Source organism: Moschus berezovskii, chromosome 4 (genome assembly GCF_049115385.1).
Source record: "Moschus berezovskii isolate FMDL1 chromosome 4, NW_MosBer_1.0, whole genome shotgun sequence".
Taxonomy (NCBI): domain Eukaryota; kingdom Metazoa; phylum Chordata; class Mammalia; order Artiodactyla; family Moschidae; genus Moschus; species Moschus berezovskii.
The window spans coordinates 25,239,993-25,258,434 of record NC_142463.1 but is presented as its reverse complement, the minus strand read 5'-3'; the positions used below and the strand labels follow the sequence as shown (position 1 = coordinate 25,258,434).

At 41.9% G+C, this 18,442-nt stretch overlaps 1 protein-coding gene across 3 annotated transcripts in view; it reads left to right on the top strand.

Annotated features, from left to right (window-relative positions):
* Positions 1-14,917, top strand: part of FAF1 (Fas associated factor 1) — a 514,461-nt gene extending 499,544 nt beyond the window's left edge. For all 3 annotated transcript variants that reach the window (XM_055403873.2, XM_055403872.2, XM_055403871.1), the window contains one exon: positions 14,659-14,917. In XM_055403873.2, the coding sequence (XP_055259848.1) occupies positions 14,659-14,742 (84 nt within the window). In that variant the 3' untranslated portion in view covers positions 14,743-14,917. The remainder of the gene's footprint in view (positions 1-14,658) is intronic.
* The last annotated feature ends 3,525 nt before the right edge of the window (positions 14,918-18,442 follow it).

Here is an 18,442-nt window from a genome sequence, read left to right as displayed (position 1 = left end):
GTCAGTAGAATGGTTAATTAGATTGTGGGAAAGAGTTGTGCGTACTGGAATGAGACAAAGAAGAGAGAGCAGTACAGAGTTAATTGACACACTAGGACTAAGTCAGGTGTTTACCTTCCTTGTGCTCCCCTGCTGCCTTCTTCCATACTGTAGCCCTTTACTGTTCTGAATTGCACTAGGCCTGTTTCTTGCACGTCCTGCCCTGGATGCTGCATTCCTTGAGGGCAGAGGTAGTGCTGTGTTCACCATTCTATCCCAGTGCCCAGCATGATTTCTGACTTCATAGTAAACACTCAGGAAATATTTGTCTAGTAAATAAATGAGAGAAAATAAAATATTCCTACCCATTCATGCATCTACTGTTTTTGTTTGGTTTTTGTATTTCTCATCTCACCAGGCAGAATCTCATGTGTAATTTATGGTATCCTCATGGTTGAGGAAGGCAAGAGAGGGACCACGTTATAGTAGCATTCACCCTCACTTATTCCTTTTTCTTCCCTCCACTTTCTTGTACACTTGCTCACTCACTCACTCCCTTCTCCCTCTCCTTTCTTTCTTTCCCTCTCCCTCTTTGGTTTTCTCCTGCTCCCCCGGCATAGTCATGGAAGCAGAACTTCAAAGCATGGAGTCTCTGGAATTCAAGAAGTCATCCATGTAGTTAAATTTTTCATTTGGTTTTTTTTTTTTTACTTGTTCCCCCATGTTTGTTTTTTCCTAAAGTATAGTTGATTTAGATTGTTGTATTAGTTTCAGGTATACAGCAAAGTGATTCAGACATATAGATATACGTTTGTTCTCTTTCAGAATCTTTTCCACTATAGGTTATTACAAGATATTAAATGTAATCCCCTGTGCAGTATACTAGGTCCTTCTTATTTATCTATTTTATATATAATAGTATATATCTGTTAGTCCCAAACTCCTGATTTATCCCTCCCGCACACCCCCCTTCCCCTTTGGTTACCATAAGATTGTTTCCTATATCTGTGAGTCTATTTCTGTTTTGTAAATAAGTTCATTTGTATCATTTTTTTTATATTCTACAACTAAGTGATATCATATAATATGTGGCTTTTTCTGTCTTACTTCACTTAGTATGATAATCTCTAGGTCCATCCATGTTGCTATAAATGGCACTATTTCATTCTTTTTATGGCTGAGTAGTATTCCACTGTGTATATATACCACACCTTATTTATCTATTCATCTATCAAGTGGACACAAATTGCTTCCATGTCTTGCTGTTGTAAATAGTGCTGTTGTGAACATCGGGGTGCATGTATCTTTTCAAATTAGAGTTTTCATCTTTTCCAGATATATGCCCAGGAGTGGGATTTCTGAGTCATATGATGACTCTATTTTTAGCTTTTTAAGGAACCTCCGACAAGAGCCTACAGTATGTTGCCTACAAGAGACCCATCTTAGGGCAAAGGATGTTCATGCTAAGTTGTTTCAGTTGTGTCCAACTCTGTGCCACCCTGTGGACTGCAGCCTGCCAGGCTTCTCTGTCGATGGGATTCTCCAGGCAAGAATACTGGAGTGGGTTGCCATGCACTCCTCCAGGAGATCTTCCCAGACCAGAGATCAAACCTGCATCTGTTTCCTACATTGGCAGGCTGGTTCTTTACTACTAGTGCCATACACATAGATTAAAAATGAAGAGATGGAAAAAATATTTCAGGTGTTTTTTTAACAGTCAGCCTCTTATTTTGACATCTCCAATAGGATTGTCTCAGATGAATGGAATTTAGTGGAAAGGGGACTGAGCTGGGAGCCATGTATCCTGGAACAGAATTTTTACTCTTCCGGCCATTTGTTGTATGATCTCAAGGAAGGTACTTACTAGAGAAGTAAGTTCTGGGTCCAGTTTTCCTCATCTGAAATATGAAGAGATTAAAATAAGTGCTTTCTTAGTCTTCTGTCAGCTCTGATACTATGTGATTCTATTATTAAATGACCTGGATATAGATAATACCTACCCTGTTGACAACTCTCTTCTGAAAACTAAAACAAAACCATTGGCCTCCCAGTCCTACTGGCTTTATTTAAGATCATCTTCTCTTACTCCTTTTATATGAGAATGTCTCTGTCCCAGGCAGTTTATGGGGACTTAAGCTTTTATTTACTGTAGTTGGCAGTTCCTATAAGCTGGGGCTTTGACAATATTTCACATTTATTTATCTGAGCCAGAGCTTAGGATCAGGTGGCAGTTAAGTCATTTAAGGTTATTCACATGCATTGAAAATGTTGCTTAATAATTCAGAACCAGTTTTCTCTGTTTAGAGTATTAAGATTTTTTAAATCCTTCTAATTATCCAATTCCAACAGCAGTTTAAATAGGCAGGGAGAAATCTGTCCCTTCTGAAAGGGCAACAGATGCAAACTTATTTTCATTCCCTCTGTGCAGCAGGGCTGACTGAGGCAAGGGCCAGGGAGAGTCCAGAGCGCGAGGACTTGCCTGGGTGACCTTCTGGTGGCATCACTGGCAGGCTCTCCCTGCCGTAGGAGTGCGTCTAGGGGAAGAGGTCTGGGGATGTGGCTTCTTTTGATTTGGGGTTAGTGGACGCTTTAGCGGGTAGTGGGGAGCCTCCATTCAGTCATTCAGTAGGTCAGTCTTTCAGCCAACAGTTGTTGAAATCATGCTGTTTCCAGTAGTCTACTAGGCCCTGGGGATAGAAAGGCAGTAAAACCTCATTATATGCCCTCAGAATTCAATATAACTGGAGAGACTGACTCGTAGACAATTGCATTATAGCTTGAGAGACAGAACAGACAGATAACTTAGTCTGAGACAGGAGCTGATCCTTTGGGGTAGATCCTTCAGAAATGGATTTGTCAAGGTATGCTGCTGCTGCTGCTAAGTCACTTCAGTCGTGTCCGACTCTGTGTGACCCCATAGACGGAAGCCCACCAGGCTCCCCTGTCCCTGGGATTCTCCAGGCAAGAACACTGGAGTGGGTTGCCATTTCCTTCTCCAATGTGTGAAAGTGGAAAGTGAAAAGTGAAAGTGAAGTTGCTCAGTCATGTCCGACCCTTAGCGACCCCATGGACTGCAGCCCACCAGGCTCCTCCATCCATGGGATTTTCTAGGCAAGAGTACTGGAGTGTCAAGGTATAGGCATACCTTGTATCGGAGTACTGTTTTAACAAAGGGCAAGGTTATTACCTGTGTCTGTTTTCCAGTTTAAACACTAACCTTGAGTCTCTCAGCAGACCCTTTAAGCTACCTTTTCTGAGAAATCTCAGGGGAAACAAAAGTATTAGTTAAGCAAGTATGAATTCATCAGGTGCAGGGCAGTGGAATAGGAATATGAAGGAGAGACCTCAGTGAACATATATGGCCCCTTTGTCAACAGGAGCCATGACCCTGTGAATGGGAGAAGACACTCTGTCACTTAGACCTGGTTTCATGAGAGAAGTAGCAGTTAAGCTGAGCATTGAAGGATGTTTTCAACATGTGAAACTGGGGAGAAAGGATGGTCCGCTAGTGGGAACAACATAAACAAAGTTTCAGGGAAGAAAAGCAGAAGCTATAAATGGGGAATAGCAAACTATTCTGGTTGACCAGAGCATAACATCTTTGAAGGGATGGTATTTTAGAGATCGAAATAGTAAAGAATGCTGGCGCCAAGCCACCACCACCCTTTCAAAAAGTTTAGGCCCAGATTCTACTTGTTAATATTTTTTTCAAAAGAAAATAAAATAAATGTCTATTTTGCAACTTACTCCTAAAATATCATTAATAAAGTCTTGCTCTGTATTTTTTAGTATTCCATAATGTCCATTATCTGGTTTGGTCATTTATTCAACAAGCAGTTATTGAGAGCATATAATATACCAGATTCTTTGCTGGATGTTGGAGATACAGAAGCCGGAAACAGTCCTGCCTTTTAAATTATTCAGTCTTACACAGGAAATGTTTGTGTGAAAACAAGCTGTGATGATGCTGCATCAGATGTCAGCATCAAGCTCAGAGAAGGAAAGGTGACTTGTTCAAGTTCACACAGGTATGCTAAGGGTTAGTGGTGAAGTTTGTAGTCACTAAGAGGGTATTCATTCCGTTCTCTTCTCCCCTACTCTGAGGACTGACTCACCCTCTGTGGACTTCGGAACTGAAGCGATAGGAAATGAGCATGAAGAAAGTTCTGGCCAAGTAAAATGCGTATCTCCAGCCATCTTCAATTGCGTGTCTCCACTTTCTTAACATCTTCCCTCCTAAATACTTTTGTTTCTCATCAGAGTACTTTTCCTTAAATCCATGAGTTTGGGAGCTGGTATAAGTTTGGTGCAATAGAAACACCCACTGTACCAGCCTTCAAAGAAGACACCTGCTCTCTTCATGATTCTTGCCTTCCAGTTTCATAAGCTTTGGGCAGATGAAATGTAATATCAAAATAGCTCAGAGAGAGCCTTGGTAACATTTAAGATATTGAACGTGCTGCATCTGGTAACTAGAAAATTTAATGATCTCCTGCTGTTTTGGTAATTGGATAAGTAAATACATCAGAATAAATCACACCAGCGAGTCTTTTGTATGTCGTTAGGGACTCAACTCTTTTAACTCCTGTTCAAAGCTCCAGCTCTTGAGCTGTGTTGGCGTGCAGAGTTAACGCACACACCAGCTCGCATGGCTCTGCTTGAGTATTAAAATGCATTCAAAATGCTTACATTCTCCCCAGCCACTCTGCCTGAAGAGTGCATGTAGTATGCTATTCCAGGTCTCTCTAAAGCCTGAGAGAAAAAATTTTCCAAGAAGTTTAAACATAATATGGTGTTTGAGTCCCTCACAGTCTGTCTCCAGACTGTCTTTCCAGCCATTCCTTCCACTGTTGGCATGCTATGAGCCTTGCCAGGAAACTTACCCATTTACAAATTTGGGGAAATGAGGTCAAAGCAAAAAGGAACTATCCTGTTGTAGTATGGAATCTTGTAGGAGTTTAAGTAGGAGGGAGACGGGCTCAGATATTTTGTTCAGCTCTCTCTCGAGTGACAGGAGAAACCCAGAGAAATGGTCTATTAGAGCTTATTAGGTTTGAATGATACTGTCATTACAGGTGAGAAATTTGGGTCTTCTGGAGGTCCAGTGACTTGCTCAGGAGCATTCATGCAGAACCAAGATTCAAAACCCACCAGACCTTTTTCTTACTGCCTCCCTAATTAGCACTTAATCCATGTCTACTGAGGAACAATAATCAGAGTTCCTATGAGAGTATTTAAGCCGAAGTACCCACTCCAGTGTTCTTGCCGGGAGAATCCCAGGGACGGGGGAGCCTGGTGGGATTCCGTCTATGGGGTCACACAGAGTCGGACACGACTGTAGTGACTTAGCAGCAGTAGCAGCAGCAGTTCTAAATCTAAACAGTTAACAGGTTTCTCTCCTTTCATTTGTCTCTTAGTGCGGTGTTGTGGACCCATCTTTTATCAGAAGCAAACTCTCTGAGCTTCTATTCCAGAAGCTTTTTATGCAAGATCCTGGCTGCCTTCCATGATATGGGCCTCTGAAAGTGAGGCATGTCCCCTCCATCAATGTTTCCCAGACTGTTTCAGATCAGAACATGCATTGCAAATGTTTTTGCACTTCATTGTGGGTAATCACACCAGGTGCTCAGGGTCAAAGGTAACCCACTCCTCAGGATCCTGGCTGCTTTGAGGAATGAGACCCATGTCCTGCTACAACCATAACCCACACCAGCAAGGCTGAGTGGCTCTGGCTTTCTCTTGCCACACTCCAGAATCCTCATTAATGAATTTGCCTATACCCTGTTTATTAAGCTTTCAGAAACAGTGAGCTTGCAAACCACTCTGTAAAGCAGGACTTCCTTTTAGTTACTTGAAATTGTGTCTTCCAGAACCCAGGAGGGACAGGACTAATCTTGGGCTTCCCAGGGTGAGAAGGCATGCCTCTTCTATTTTTTTTTTTTGTGTGTGTGTGCTTTTTATATTCATTCTGCCAATTTGGATCTTCTTGTGTTTCTAGACTAAAGAGGCTTTCCCCACCCCAACCCACCCCCCACCTCTCCTGATAGAAGTCCCTCTATTCCCTCTGGGTCTTCCCCACTACCCTTTAATACAGTGACCAGGCTACTCTTGCCTTATGAGATGGACTGCATTCTGCCTATGGAATATGTGTCTCTCTCAAAAAACCTGCTTTAAACTTTAAAAAAAAAAAAAAGTGTAGTGACCGAAACCACCATCAGAGATAGTAGTGCAAAGAGAGGGTCACATTTTTTTGTTTTGGTGCCTAGGATCTCTGTGACAGTATACCAAGTTTGAGGTCATTTTGTTACTGGGAACACTTTAGAATTGGTATCCTCATTAAACAGCCTGTCTAAAGGTACAAGCTGGGAGTGAAGAATCCAGATTTCATCCCAGATCTGCTGAGAATGCTTAGTAACCTTGGGTAAGTTCTTTCTACTCACTGGGCTTTTCTTCCCCCATCTATTACAGAGATGGACTCCTAAAGGCCCTCCAGCTTTAACAATCACTAGGTCTGTGATAATTGAGGAGCTATGAATGAAATTTGCCCAAGTGCCTGAGTTGGTAATATACTCCATTGTGGGGAAATTTATGCTTCAGTTACACAAAGGGGATAGTCTTTCCAAGCAAGAGGCAAAGAATAAATAGTGCATTGTGTGACTACAGTACTAGAAGTACCTAATGTGGTGGTTAAGAAAACAGACTTTGGAACCAGACCTAGTTTTAAATCCTTGCTCTGTTACTTCCCACCTGTGCAATCTTAGGCAGGTTATATAAACTCTTGAACTTCTATTCCTCATTTTAAAGTGGAGGTAATAGTACCTCCCTCCCAGGGTTTTGTAGTACTTATAAAGTACTTGGTACAATTAGCACCTAGCAAGCTCCCATAAATGTTAACTGTTGTTATCATTATAATATTGTAAAAAAAAAAGAAGAAGAAGAACACATAGGGCAGCCTAGACCTTAGTTTTCTCTCCCTTTGTTCTTCCTTTAACTTTTCTTTCTTTCTCTCTTCTTCCCACCCAAAAACATTAAGATAAGATGTCCTATAGGCATTCCTGTGCTTTGCAGCTGCAGAAGACCACCCACCCTCACTTCTAGCACCCCAGTTGTTCTACCACACTTTAATAATGGGAAGAATAGCATCTCTCACTCTTTCCTGGAAATCCTCACCCCAGTGCCACTCTTTTCTGTGATCCTGTGAGACAGATTGGTCCAGAAAGTATACTGGAAGCTGGGATGTAAATAAGCCATAGTGAAGCCCCAGCCCCATAGTGCAACCATTCCAGAATGGAAGTTCTTTTTGAGGTTGTATTACCACCTGCAGCAAATGTAGAGGAGAATTTGCTAGGAGCTACAACTGGTGTTGTGGATGATGTTAATGGTCAGTCCCTTATGTTTGCAAAAGACTTTACAGTTACCAAAGCCTTTTCACACCCTGATCAGCACACAACCAGAAGACTGGGTCTTAAGTTCTTCCTCTGTTACTTTGTGGGTGTGACTGCCCTCTTTAAGGATTCCCAGCTCATCAAAAGGTGTTTAAAGAAAATGGACAATTAGCTGTTAGGACCAAGTTGATAGTAACAAAAGGTAGCTTGTTTTCCTGTGGGGAACACCAAAGCCTGTGCCACAACAGGGGCATGAGCCAGGACAGCTGCAGAATGCCTGCTTTCTTTATGGCCAGGAAAAGCCATTTAGAAGAAGGATCAGAAGTTAAAAGGAAGTGAAGTGCAGTGCATCAGATACAGGCCAGAAGCTCACAAACCTGGGTGCAAATTCCAGCATTATCTTTCCTGCTTACCTGTGTAACCTTGAGCAAGTCCCATAACCATTTTTGACCTCAGAGAATTCATTATAAAATGAGAATAACAGGAGTACTTATCTCATAGGATTGTTGTGACCATTTAATTAGGTAATATATAGAACAGCTAGTATAGTGCCTGACACTTTGCCAAATAAATGGTAAATCTTTTGATAGTGATGACATTGACAATTATTTTTTAAACTTGTAATATTTAATATGCATGTGTTTTAATAGAGTAAGTAACAGAACATGTTGGGGCTTCCCAGGTGGCACTAGTGGTGGAAAAAACTCACCTGCCAGTGCAGGAAACACAAGAGACGCGGGTTTAATCCCTGGGTTGGGAAGATCTCCTAGAGGAGGAAATGGCAATCCACTCCAGTATTCTTGCCTGGGAAATCCCATGGACAGAGGAGCTTGGCGGGCTGCAGTCCATAGGGTCACAAAGAGTTGGACACGACTGAGCACACATACACAGCTAACAGAATATGTTACTCATAGCTTACCAGAAAGACAAGTTGTTCTTCCAAGTTCAAAGTAAATGCTAATTTTGAAAAAAACCAAGGGCAGATGTATTCAGTTTTACTAAATGTAATATGGGGATTTACATATGTGGCCTTTGTGCTGCCTCACGGAGTAGAAGGAGCTCAGGATTTGGAGTGAGAAGACCTGAGCTCCACCAATTTCTGGCTGTATGACCATGTGCAAGTAATGTCTCTGTTTGAACTTTGGTGTTCTCATCCTTGAAAATGAGGATAAATTAGTGCAATCTCTTAGGATAGCTCTGAGGTTTAAATAATATATGTTAGGGTACTTGGAGAGCTTGTTAGCACTGAATAATGTTCCATTGTCTGGATATTCCAATCTGTTTACCTGTTCACCTACTGCAAAAATCTTGGTTGTTTCCAAGTTTTGGCAGTTGTGAATAAAGGTGCTTATTAAACATCTCTGTGCAGATTTTGGTGTGGACCTTAGGTTTTAGCTTCTTTGGGTAAATACCATGGAGTGCCATTACTGAACTATATAGTAAGAATATGATTAATTTGGTAAGAAACCATCAAACTGTCTTCCAGAGTGGCTATGCCATTTTGCATTCCCCCAGCAGTAAATGAGTGTCAGCATTTGGTGTTGTCAGTGTTCTGGATTTTGGCCATTCTAATAGGTGTGTGGTGGTATCTCATTGTTTTAATTTGCATTTCCCTGATGGCGTATACTGTTGGAGAAGCATCTTTTCATAGTTTATTTGCCATCTGTCAATCTTTACTGAGGTATCTTTAAGGTTCTGGGCCCATTTTTTAACTGAGTTGTTCATTTTCTTATTGTTGAGTTTTAAGAGTTCTTTGTATATTTTGGATAATAGCTCTTTATCAGTTGTGTCTTTTGCAAATATTTTCCCCTGGTCTCTGTCTTGTCTTTTCGTTCTCTTGACAGTTTCTTTTGCAAAGTTTTTAATTTTAATGAAGTTTAGCTTATCAATTATTTCTTTCATGAATTGTGCCTTTGGTGTTGTATCCCAAAAGCCATCACCATACCCAAGGTCATCTAGATTTTCTCCTGTGTTATATTCTAGGAATTTTATAGATTTGTGTTTTACATTTAAGTTCACAATCCATTTCAAGTTAATTTTTGTGAAGGCTGTAATGTCTGTGCATATAGATTCATTTTTTGCATGCAGATGTTCAGTTCCAAAACCAGTTGTTGAACTTAGCATATTTTTTTCTAAATGTGAAAATATTAGATCCAGACTTTCCTTTATTCAATTTTAAAACAAAAGCTTACCTTAGGAAAGCTAAATAAAACATAAAAGACTAATAATACCAACCCTGCAAGATTTTGATTTAATGTTAATGTAAATATCTTACAGACTATAAAGTACTATTCATATATTGCAGTTACTGTTATTTTTAGTATTACTCAGCTCCTACTCTCAGGTAGCTCCCAGCCTAGTAGTAGTGTTATATTTGTGCTCAGGCATTTTTGTTAAGTGAGAAACAGAATAATGTGACTAGAAAGAACCTCAAATCAGAAGTCAGAAACAGGTAGAGCACTGTATCTGTGCCTTATCAACCATGTGATCTGGGCCATGTCACTTGACCTCTCTGAGCCTCAGGTTACCCACAGAAAAGTGAAGGGCTTGGACCATTTGGCATTTAAGGAGCTTTCCCACCCTAACATTGTAGGACTCACTCAGTATGGCCTAAGTATGAGAAACTGTCATATTGATTCACATTTTTCTCAGCAGCGATGTTATACTTTTTCAGGAAAAAAAAAAAAAAGCCCAGGGAAATAATAGAAGTACAATGTACATGAAAGTTCAAACTGCTGAGAAAAGTGACCTAGAAAAGAATAACTTTCTTTGGCAGAAAGCATGTCTCATTTTTGTTAACATAAACAAAAGCCAGTTTTCTAAAATGTAAACTTAATGAGAATTTTTTTTCAGGTTTCCTAAATATAATGAATAAAGTATCAAGAAGGTTGACTTTCCTTTTCTAACATAGAAAAAGTCAGCCCATACTTCTTATCTGAGAATGGCCCCTCCTCCCCCAGAGGGTCCCAAAGGGAGGGTTTCTCTGTTGATTTAGAAAGTCAATAATTCAGTAAAATCCCAAGTAAATGGCAGGACATAAGCTCACATTGCATTTTTGTATTCGTATTTTATAAACATTTCAGGATTTTTTCCTTGACCCTTGACCTTTTGCCATTCTTAAAATGAAGATCTTATATCCTAGAAGCTTGGTTAGAAACAACCTCAGGGTCATGTCATCCAACTTCTTTCTCTGTGTGGACTCTACGCTTAGCAGCACCTCTGGCAAAATAGTCCAATAGTTAAACATAGGGATTCCAAAGCTAAATTGCCTTGACTCACATTCTGGCTCTGCCCTTAACAACTTTGAGGACTTAAGCAAGTGTTAATATGTTCCATGGCTCAGTTTCCTCATCTATAAAATGGAAATAACAATTGTGCCTATGTCAGAGGGTTATTATGAAAATTAAATTGTTTTATAAATGTTAAGTGCTTAGAATGTGGCTAGTACAAATTAAATGCTCAATAAATGTTAGCTTTATCATCATGATCTTCTTCTTCCTCAAATGAGCCCCTCTTTGAACACTTCCCCTCACCTCCTGACTCCTATATTGTCCCAGGGCAGCCTGTCAACATGTAGGCCAGAACCACTCTGGTTATCCTTAGCTTTGGAGTCAGGCAGACTTGAGTTTTAAACCTTACTCAGTCTGCAACCTTGGGTAAGATAACCCATGGTATCTTCAACTTTAAAATGGTAATAATAATACATACTTTATTTGGCTGTTTTGAGGACTACTTCAAAAGTATTTTATATGAAGTATTTAGCGTGGTTCCAGCTACACTGTAGGCACTGAATATGATTAGCCCTTGAACAACATGGATTTGAACTACACAGGTTCCCTTATAGGCAGATTTCTTTTCAGTAGCAAATACTACAGTAATATGCCATTCTCAGTTTTATCGTGGATGCAGAACCTACATACAGAGGAACCACAGATATGGAGGAACTGCATATACGAAGGGACGACTGCACGTTAGTATGTGATTTTCCGCTGCTTAGAAAGGTGACGCCCCTAACCCCCAGGTTGTTCAAGGGTCAACTGGAACTGATGATTGCTACTACGATGATGATGATAAAAGAAAAACAAAAAGAAAATTACAGGACAAGAGGGGAATGAAGAAAGATGAAAGAGAAGTAGTGGCCACACCAGCACCTGCTGCTCTATTAAAAAGTATTTTCTGACCAGCTGAGTTCTGCTCCCCTACAATTTCACCTCATCATTGCCATCTCTGTTCACTGGAGTTGCAGAGAACACATCTTCTCTGTTTGTCTGCCTTACTTGCCAGCCCTGCAGATGTTCAAAGAGGGCACACAGCCCCCTCCCTGCCCCTACAGCAGTAGGAAGACATACCCCATTTTTCAGATGTGTGTTAGAAAACATGGTTTTTAGATTCCTCCCTAACAGGAGGTCCCTCCAGCACACTCCCTATCCTTCTTGAATGGGGCCCAGAACACTTCAGGATCATTTCACAGTATGGCCACACTCTTGCTGGGTAAAGGCATGCATTCTGCATCTCGCTAGGTTCCATACAGTCTCTCTGTCTACTCCAGGCAGATGAGAATGGAAACAAAATTGTCCTTGTTCACTGTAAATTTCTGTCTGAAATGACCTCAGAGAAAAAAATTGCTTGTGATACAGGGCACCAGAAGGAGCAGCCCCAACACAACCACATTTAATGTGAGCAGTCTTTTGGTGGCACAGCTCTGCTGAAGGGGTTCTTCAAGTACTGAGACATTGATCCATCAGAGAAAAGGGAGCCCTTCTGCTGAGCAACAAGATGGAAATAAGAGAGAGAGCCTAGTGCAGGCTTGGGCTCCAGGAGACTTTGGGGAAAGAGCTCCAGCCGAAGTTAGGCAGATCCAGTCCCCACCCAAGGCAGTGCTTCAGCTGGTAATGGCTGCCACCAGCTGAGCACTTACTGGTTCAGTCTCTGTACCGGAGCCTTCATCACCATTATTCCATTTAACTAGCACAACAACCTATAAAAGAGAAATTTACTATTCCCATCTTATAGGTGGGAAAACTGAGACTCTTGGTTGTATTACTTCTTCAAGGTCATATAAGTAGTAAGTAACAGAGCTAGAGTTTGAATCTGTTACCTCACTCTTTTTAACTACTATACTGTATAGACAGACCCTCACTAACTATGTGGCCCTAAATAAGTGGCAGCTATGTTGAGCCTCAATTCTGTCATCTCCGTCTTACCTTGCCTAGTTTTTTAGGGATTAAATGAAATAACATATTTAAAGTGCTCAACATGTAATAGGTGTTCAAGAAATTAGTTTTCTCCTTCTCAAATCTCAGCTCTCCCACTTAAAATGACTGGGAAAAATCACTCAACTTTTATCAGACATAGTGGAAACTAGGTGTGTTTTCTGAACATCTAACCTTGTATATTGATAATCCGGCCTCGAGGCTCCAATCTCCCAGCCTCTTTTTGCTTCTTAGCCTATCTTTCTGCTGGTATGCACAGCTCTGGCACTATTATGATTTTGGTTTCTCCCAGCAAACAACATATTTACGAACCACAAATAACAAAGTAGAAGATGCCGGAAGAGCTCTGGCTTGTTAATTAAGAACAATAGCAGAAGCAGCTGGGCAGAAAATGCCAACGAGTCAGAAGCAGAGGCAGCATAGCTCTGTTTGTTGACAGAAGCCAGCGCAGTGTTGTACGTTAATTGGGGAAGTGGGTAAACATTTACCTGCAGTTTGCCTCCCCTCCCCACCCCCCACCCTACTCCCTGTGCATTGGAAGACAGACAGCAGGCTAGGCCCTCCCCACCACCTTGTCTGCCCATCTGCCCAGAGCCCAAGAGATATCAGTAGAGCAGCCTTGCGTTGGGTTCCTTGTAAGCACAGAGGATTCTGGAGGCGGATGTGTCTCCTTAATGACCCTCCTGGGCATACTAGGTTTCCATCTGGATACAATCAAAGATAGTGTTCCCTTCTTCAGCTCAGCAGCCTGCCTGTGATACTCAGGCCCCCAGGGTGTCCCCTCCCCATCATCTTGGAGAAGACAGCAGAGCCATCTCATTAGGTGTGGCTTGAGTTGAGCAGAGGACAAGACTGCCTGTCTCAGGTGCTATAGTCTTTGTCCAGGGGCCCAGAGATCCTGTACACAAATCTGACTGAGCAGACTGCCCGGCCTCCCATCACACACACTTGGAGCTGTCCGTTTATCTGTGTGTCCATCATCCACCCTTATAGTTACTCACATATATGGCAGCCATCATTGAAAACCTGCTCTGTGCCAGACACTACGCTAATTATATTTTTCCTCACTTAATCCCCATATCAGTCCTACAGGGTTGATACTAACTCCAAAGCCACAAAGCTAATAGCTACGTAGTTGTGATTTAAATCAGAATCTTTCTGGAGTCACAGCCCATTGTCCTTATTACTAGACTAGTATTAGTATGTCTCAGCTTTTTAAAATTCATGTTCCCTTTAGGAAAGTTTGGGGTTTTTTTTTCTCTTACTCTTGGATTCAGAAAATCTCCAGATCACATCCTTGCTGGTGACCAAGGAAGCCATAAACCCATATAGGGTTTGATTTGGGGTATGATTAACATATCGCAATGAGCCAAGAAGACTCTCTCTAGCTTTATTCTATGTACTAGTTCATATTATAAAATAATTTTTATTTCTAAAATATAAAGTCATATTATGGCATCAACTTCCTCCTATTTTTGGAACTAAATATCTTCACCAGTGCCACCAACAGGGAGACTGATATGCCTCCCTAGGGAGCCTCTCCTCAGTAGGGGAGATGCTCGTCTCTGGGCTCCGTGGGGCGGGCACCATATAGTCTCTGCTGCAGGTGTGTTCAGCAGGAAGATCAGCCCCCAAAAGCTTAGCTCTCTCCCACCAAACAGAAAAGGCCCTCCCTGCTGTCCGGAGTTAAACAAGTACGTGTCCTCTGGAATGCCAATCATTTTTTAACCAGCACCCTTTCCTAAGGCCCTCCTGCTCTGCTGTCCCAGCTGAGCTGTGAGTCTCCACCTGCCCAGGAAGAGATTCTAGCTTCTGAACGTACACCCTGAGGTTAAATGCTAGTTCTTCCACTAAACTATGAGACTTGGCCTCTCTGAACCCTGGTTTCCTTGGCTATTAAAAGGGGACAACAACACCTGCCTCACAGGGTTATTTTGACAATCAAATGAAATAATAGGTGTGAAAATTCCCGTGCTGGTACTTAGTAGGCTCAAAATCAAAGTTCAGGACAGGATCTGAATGCCATGAGAGAAAATAGTGCTTCTTCCGGTCTTTTGAGTATATATTTTCTTTCTTTATAGGTAACCCAGCTGGACCCAAATAAGTCATTATTGGAGGTAAAGTTGTTCCCTCAAGAAACCCTTTTCCTTGAAGCAAAGGAGTAACCATGGCTCAGCGGTGGAACCAGCCATTCCTTGACAAGCCGGAGGCCGCATCAAGAGGAGGGCTCCTCAGCAACCCATTTACACGCTCGTCTCACTCAACTCAATGGCACACTTCTGCCTCTTGCAAGATTGCTGGAAAAAAGTAATAATAAACATAGCTACTTAAAATTTCCCATCCACGAGTATATGTTCCCAATCCTCCTTGTAGAGAATTACAACTCTTCCACCCTGACCCCCTTCACCTCACTTTTGTTCAATGACTAATGCGCTGTTAAAAGTGTGAGTGATCATGAAGTAGGATTTTTACCTCTCCAGTGCCCATCTTCTCCACACAGGGTCTGGGACCATTCTGCCTGACCTGTGACAACCAGGCTGCTGTGTATTTGATATGTCTTATTGAGCCAGGGCTCATACACCCCTGCCTTTTTCTTTTCATGACTGGATTTCTACTTTGTCACCTAATTTTAAGAGGCAGGGGGAAAAAGTCAAATGGGACTTCTTGGCATGGAGATTAAACATTGTTGTAGGAAAACAAAAGGCATATCATTTTTGTTGATACTTCCTGACTCCTTTACTAAGATGTAAGGTTGTGTTTGAGGACTGCATCTGACATATAGCAAGATATTTATTTATTGCTGCTGCCTTGGGTCCCCAGGTTCCATCTGGGAGTTATTTGCTGTTCCATTACAGTGTGAGAAACTGTTTAAGCTCACGATGTGAATGTTGAGATAGTGTGAAGAGGACCAGTAGCAGGACTTCAGTGTCTGGCCCGGCTGCAGAAAGCTGCTGTTAGGTTTGCACTTGGGCAGGTAGAACCTCATGGATACCAGCTTCCAGGTTGCTGGTCTGTCTGTGTACACTGAACGCAATTCTCTCTTGCTCTTTTCTCCCTCTATTCCATCACACACTTGGACCTTGTCACTTGGTGTTTTACGTACCTTGACTGTCACCAAAATCTGATCAGCCACCCCATGGACTCTGAGCCCGGCTGTAATAAGGAACCTGCTCCACTGTTTTACTGTTTCAGTATTAGATGGTAGACTCCTATCTCAAACGAAAGGGATCTCATTCTGTGACTGAAAATTCTCATTCTGGGGGCTGATTTCATATATTTAAGAGAGCAAACCTGGGGGCTAAGTTCAGAAGACATGTATTGCCTGAACTTACATATAATAATTTGGGATGATTTAGTAAATGTGGATTCTTAATAATCTATGGATTTGGGGTTGTGAATTTAGTTCTTGCAAGAACTGTTTATACCTTCACCACTAGTGATTTCTTTTCAGTCTTGAAATGTTTTTCCGTATCTGTTTTTGTATCACCTATGGTCTCTGTCCTAGGGTTTGGGATTCTGATTTGACATTTTGTATGTGCCCAGAAGAGTCTTAAGTGCTGGGTTTATCCCCCTGACCCAAACCAAGGGGTTCTCAGGAGACTCTTAACAACAGCCTGAGATATGCCTGGTCATTTTCCCTCTGCCCAGAAATGGGCATTGGCCAGGAAAATTCCACCTTGTGTCTTTTCTCTGACACGCAAACCAGGGACCTCCCCTGAACACTCTCTTAAGAGAATTGTGTTCCTAACAGACTAGTGCTACATCTGCCTGTGTACAGGCTTCTCTGTCCCCAGGGTCTCTCAAGGGAGGCTGTAAGGAAAAGAGACCCAAAGTGGGGTAGTTCAACCTGAGCACTTTCTCTCCAGCTCCACTCCCACCTTCCTAAACTGATGGCCCCACAAGACGATCATTTCCAATGCTACAGATGTACTCGGGCGCCACCTCTTCTTTCTCCAGGGAGCCCATGTTCTGTAGCTGCTGTGGAGAAGCAACAGCCCTGAACTCAGGCCACACTCAGGACCAGCAGCAATGGTGTGGGTGAGGACTGGAGGGAGGCGACTCTGAGTTCACTCTCATGTCTGACTTGTTCCATCTAATTTGGGTTTGACTGCATCATATTGTTCCTCTCTATCACCTTCACTTCTGTATTCCAATGATATAGACTTTACTCTGAAACCGATTTCATAAAAGTTATTAAATGCTACTTGAACCTGTATGAAGTTGACACACCCTTTTTCAACCCTGCCTTGAAAAGTTCTTGCTCGGTCTCATGAAATCCTATCGTATTGTTCCCTCTGCTAGGAGACACCTCAGCTAGTTATCACTGTTCATTCATGCCATTCTGTTCTACTGAGCTTTAGAACAGGAGGCCAGAGCAATGTTATGTCCTTTCTTAAAAACACAACATTAAAATGACATATAAAGTTAGGATCCAAGAAAAGCATTAAATGACTTACTGTCCCCACAGAAACAGCAGTGTCCTTTGTAATTCTTCCTCCTACTGTTGACTTTAATGCTTCCTTGGGCTTTACATCCCAGCCTCCAGACACAGAAATGTGTCAGTCAGAACATGTGCTCTGTGTTCTTGCCCAGCTGTCTAGAGAGACATTCCAGGGCTGCAGTCATCCTGCCTCAATCCAGTTCACTCCTTTGTATTTCTTGGATTATCATTTGTATGTTTGGAGAAATTGTTTGAAGGTTTAAGGAAGTATTGCCAGTTTCCTGCTGCCTCTCAGAAGGTGCAGCTTAGGGGAGTTTGCTGGTTTACCATGGTGTCGTGCTCGGGCACCACTAGTTTTTTGGAACACACAGGTGTTCATTTTTGAATTGCAAGCATCCAAGTTCTGAGTTCTTTTATGGAGTCTTTCCTTTTCAGTGTAAGAGAAGAGGATTCAGGTTTTTATAGATTTTATTGGTGACATTAAAAACATAAAATAAGTCTGCAGTTGTATGAAAATTTCTACTCTCAAAACTAGACATGCTGAGTCAAATGTGCTGGTCAGTGAGGTTGCAGAGCTCCAGCAGATTTCCCTGAAAGCACAGAAGTTCATTTGGATGTGGGAGGGGGTCTTAACTGTCTCCATAAGCAGCATCTCTGATTGACACCTCCACCATCCCCCTCAGCCCCTCATCCGACCAGTCCTGAATCCCACAGGCAGATGGGATGTGGAATCTTAAATTCAGTCCAGGAGTAATTCACTTTATAGTCTAAGTGACCCTTCTACATGCATTATCTCATTTGATCCTTTTTCAGATTCTTGGAGGGAGACCTAAACACACACACACACATTCCAGAGACTCCAGTGTCTTTCAGTTTGAACCTTGGTTGTGCCACTACATAGCTATGTGACCCAAGGTGAGTAAACTCTTTGAACCTCAAATTTGCACAGCACTTTGCATTATACCACATCTTCCACAGCCATCAATACAGTCCACTGCAGCGAGAGAAGCAGTCCAGGCATGGTCATTCTATTTTGTACATCAGGCTCAGGGGGTAGATGCTTGCCTGAAGTCGCAGAGAATGGCAGTAGAAGAGTAGAACTCAAGCCCCAGGCTCTGATTTTCAGGTCCACAGCTCTTCCATAAAGAACCTCTAAATTTCATGTCCAAACATGGATCTTGGAATTCCCTACAACTGAATACAAAAAGTTAAATATGTTCTATTCTGGAAGGAGAATCTGTGTTTATCAGATTGTTAGTGGGTTCAATTGGCTCCCCTCCACTTACATTATGCAAACAACATCAGACCATTTGGGAAGTTGAATCTGTCCATTCTCATGAAGCCTTTTTTTTTTTTTTTAATCTAAAAGCTACAAAGAAGGTAAGATGCAACAACCAGGCTTTCCTGCCTTGAACCTCCCTCTA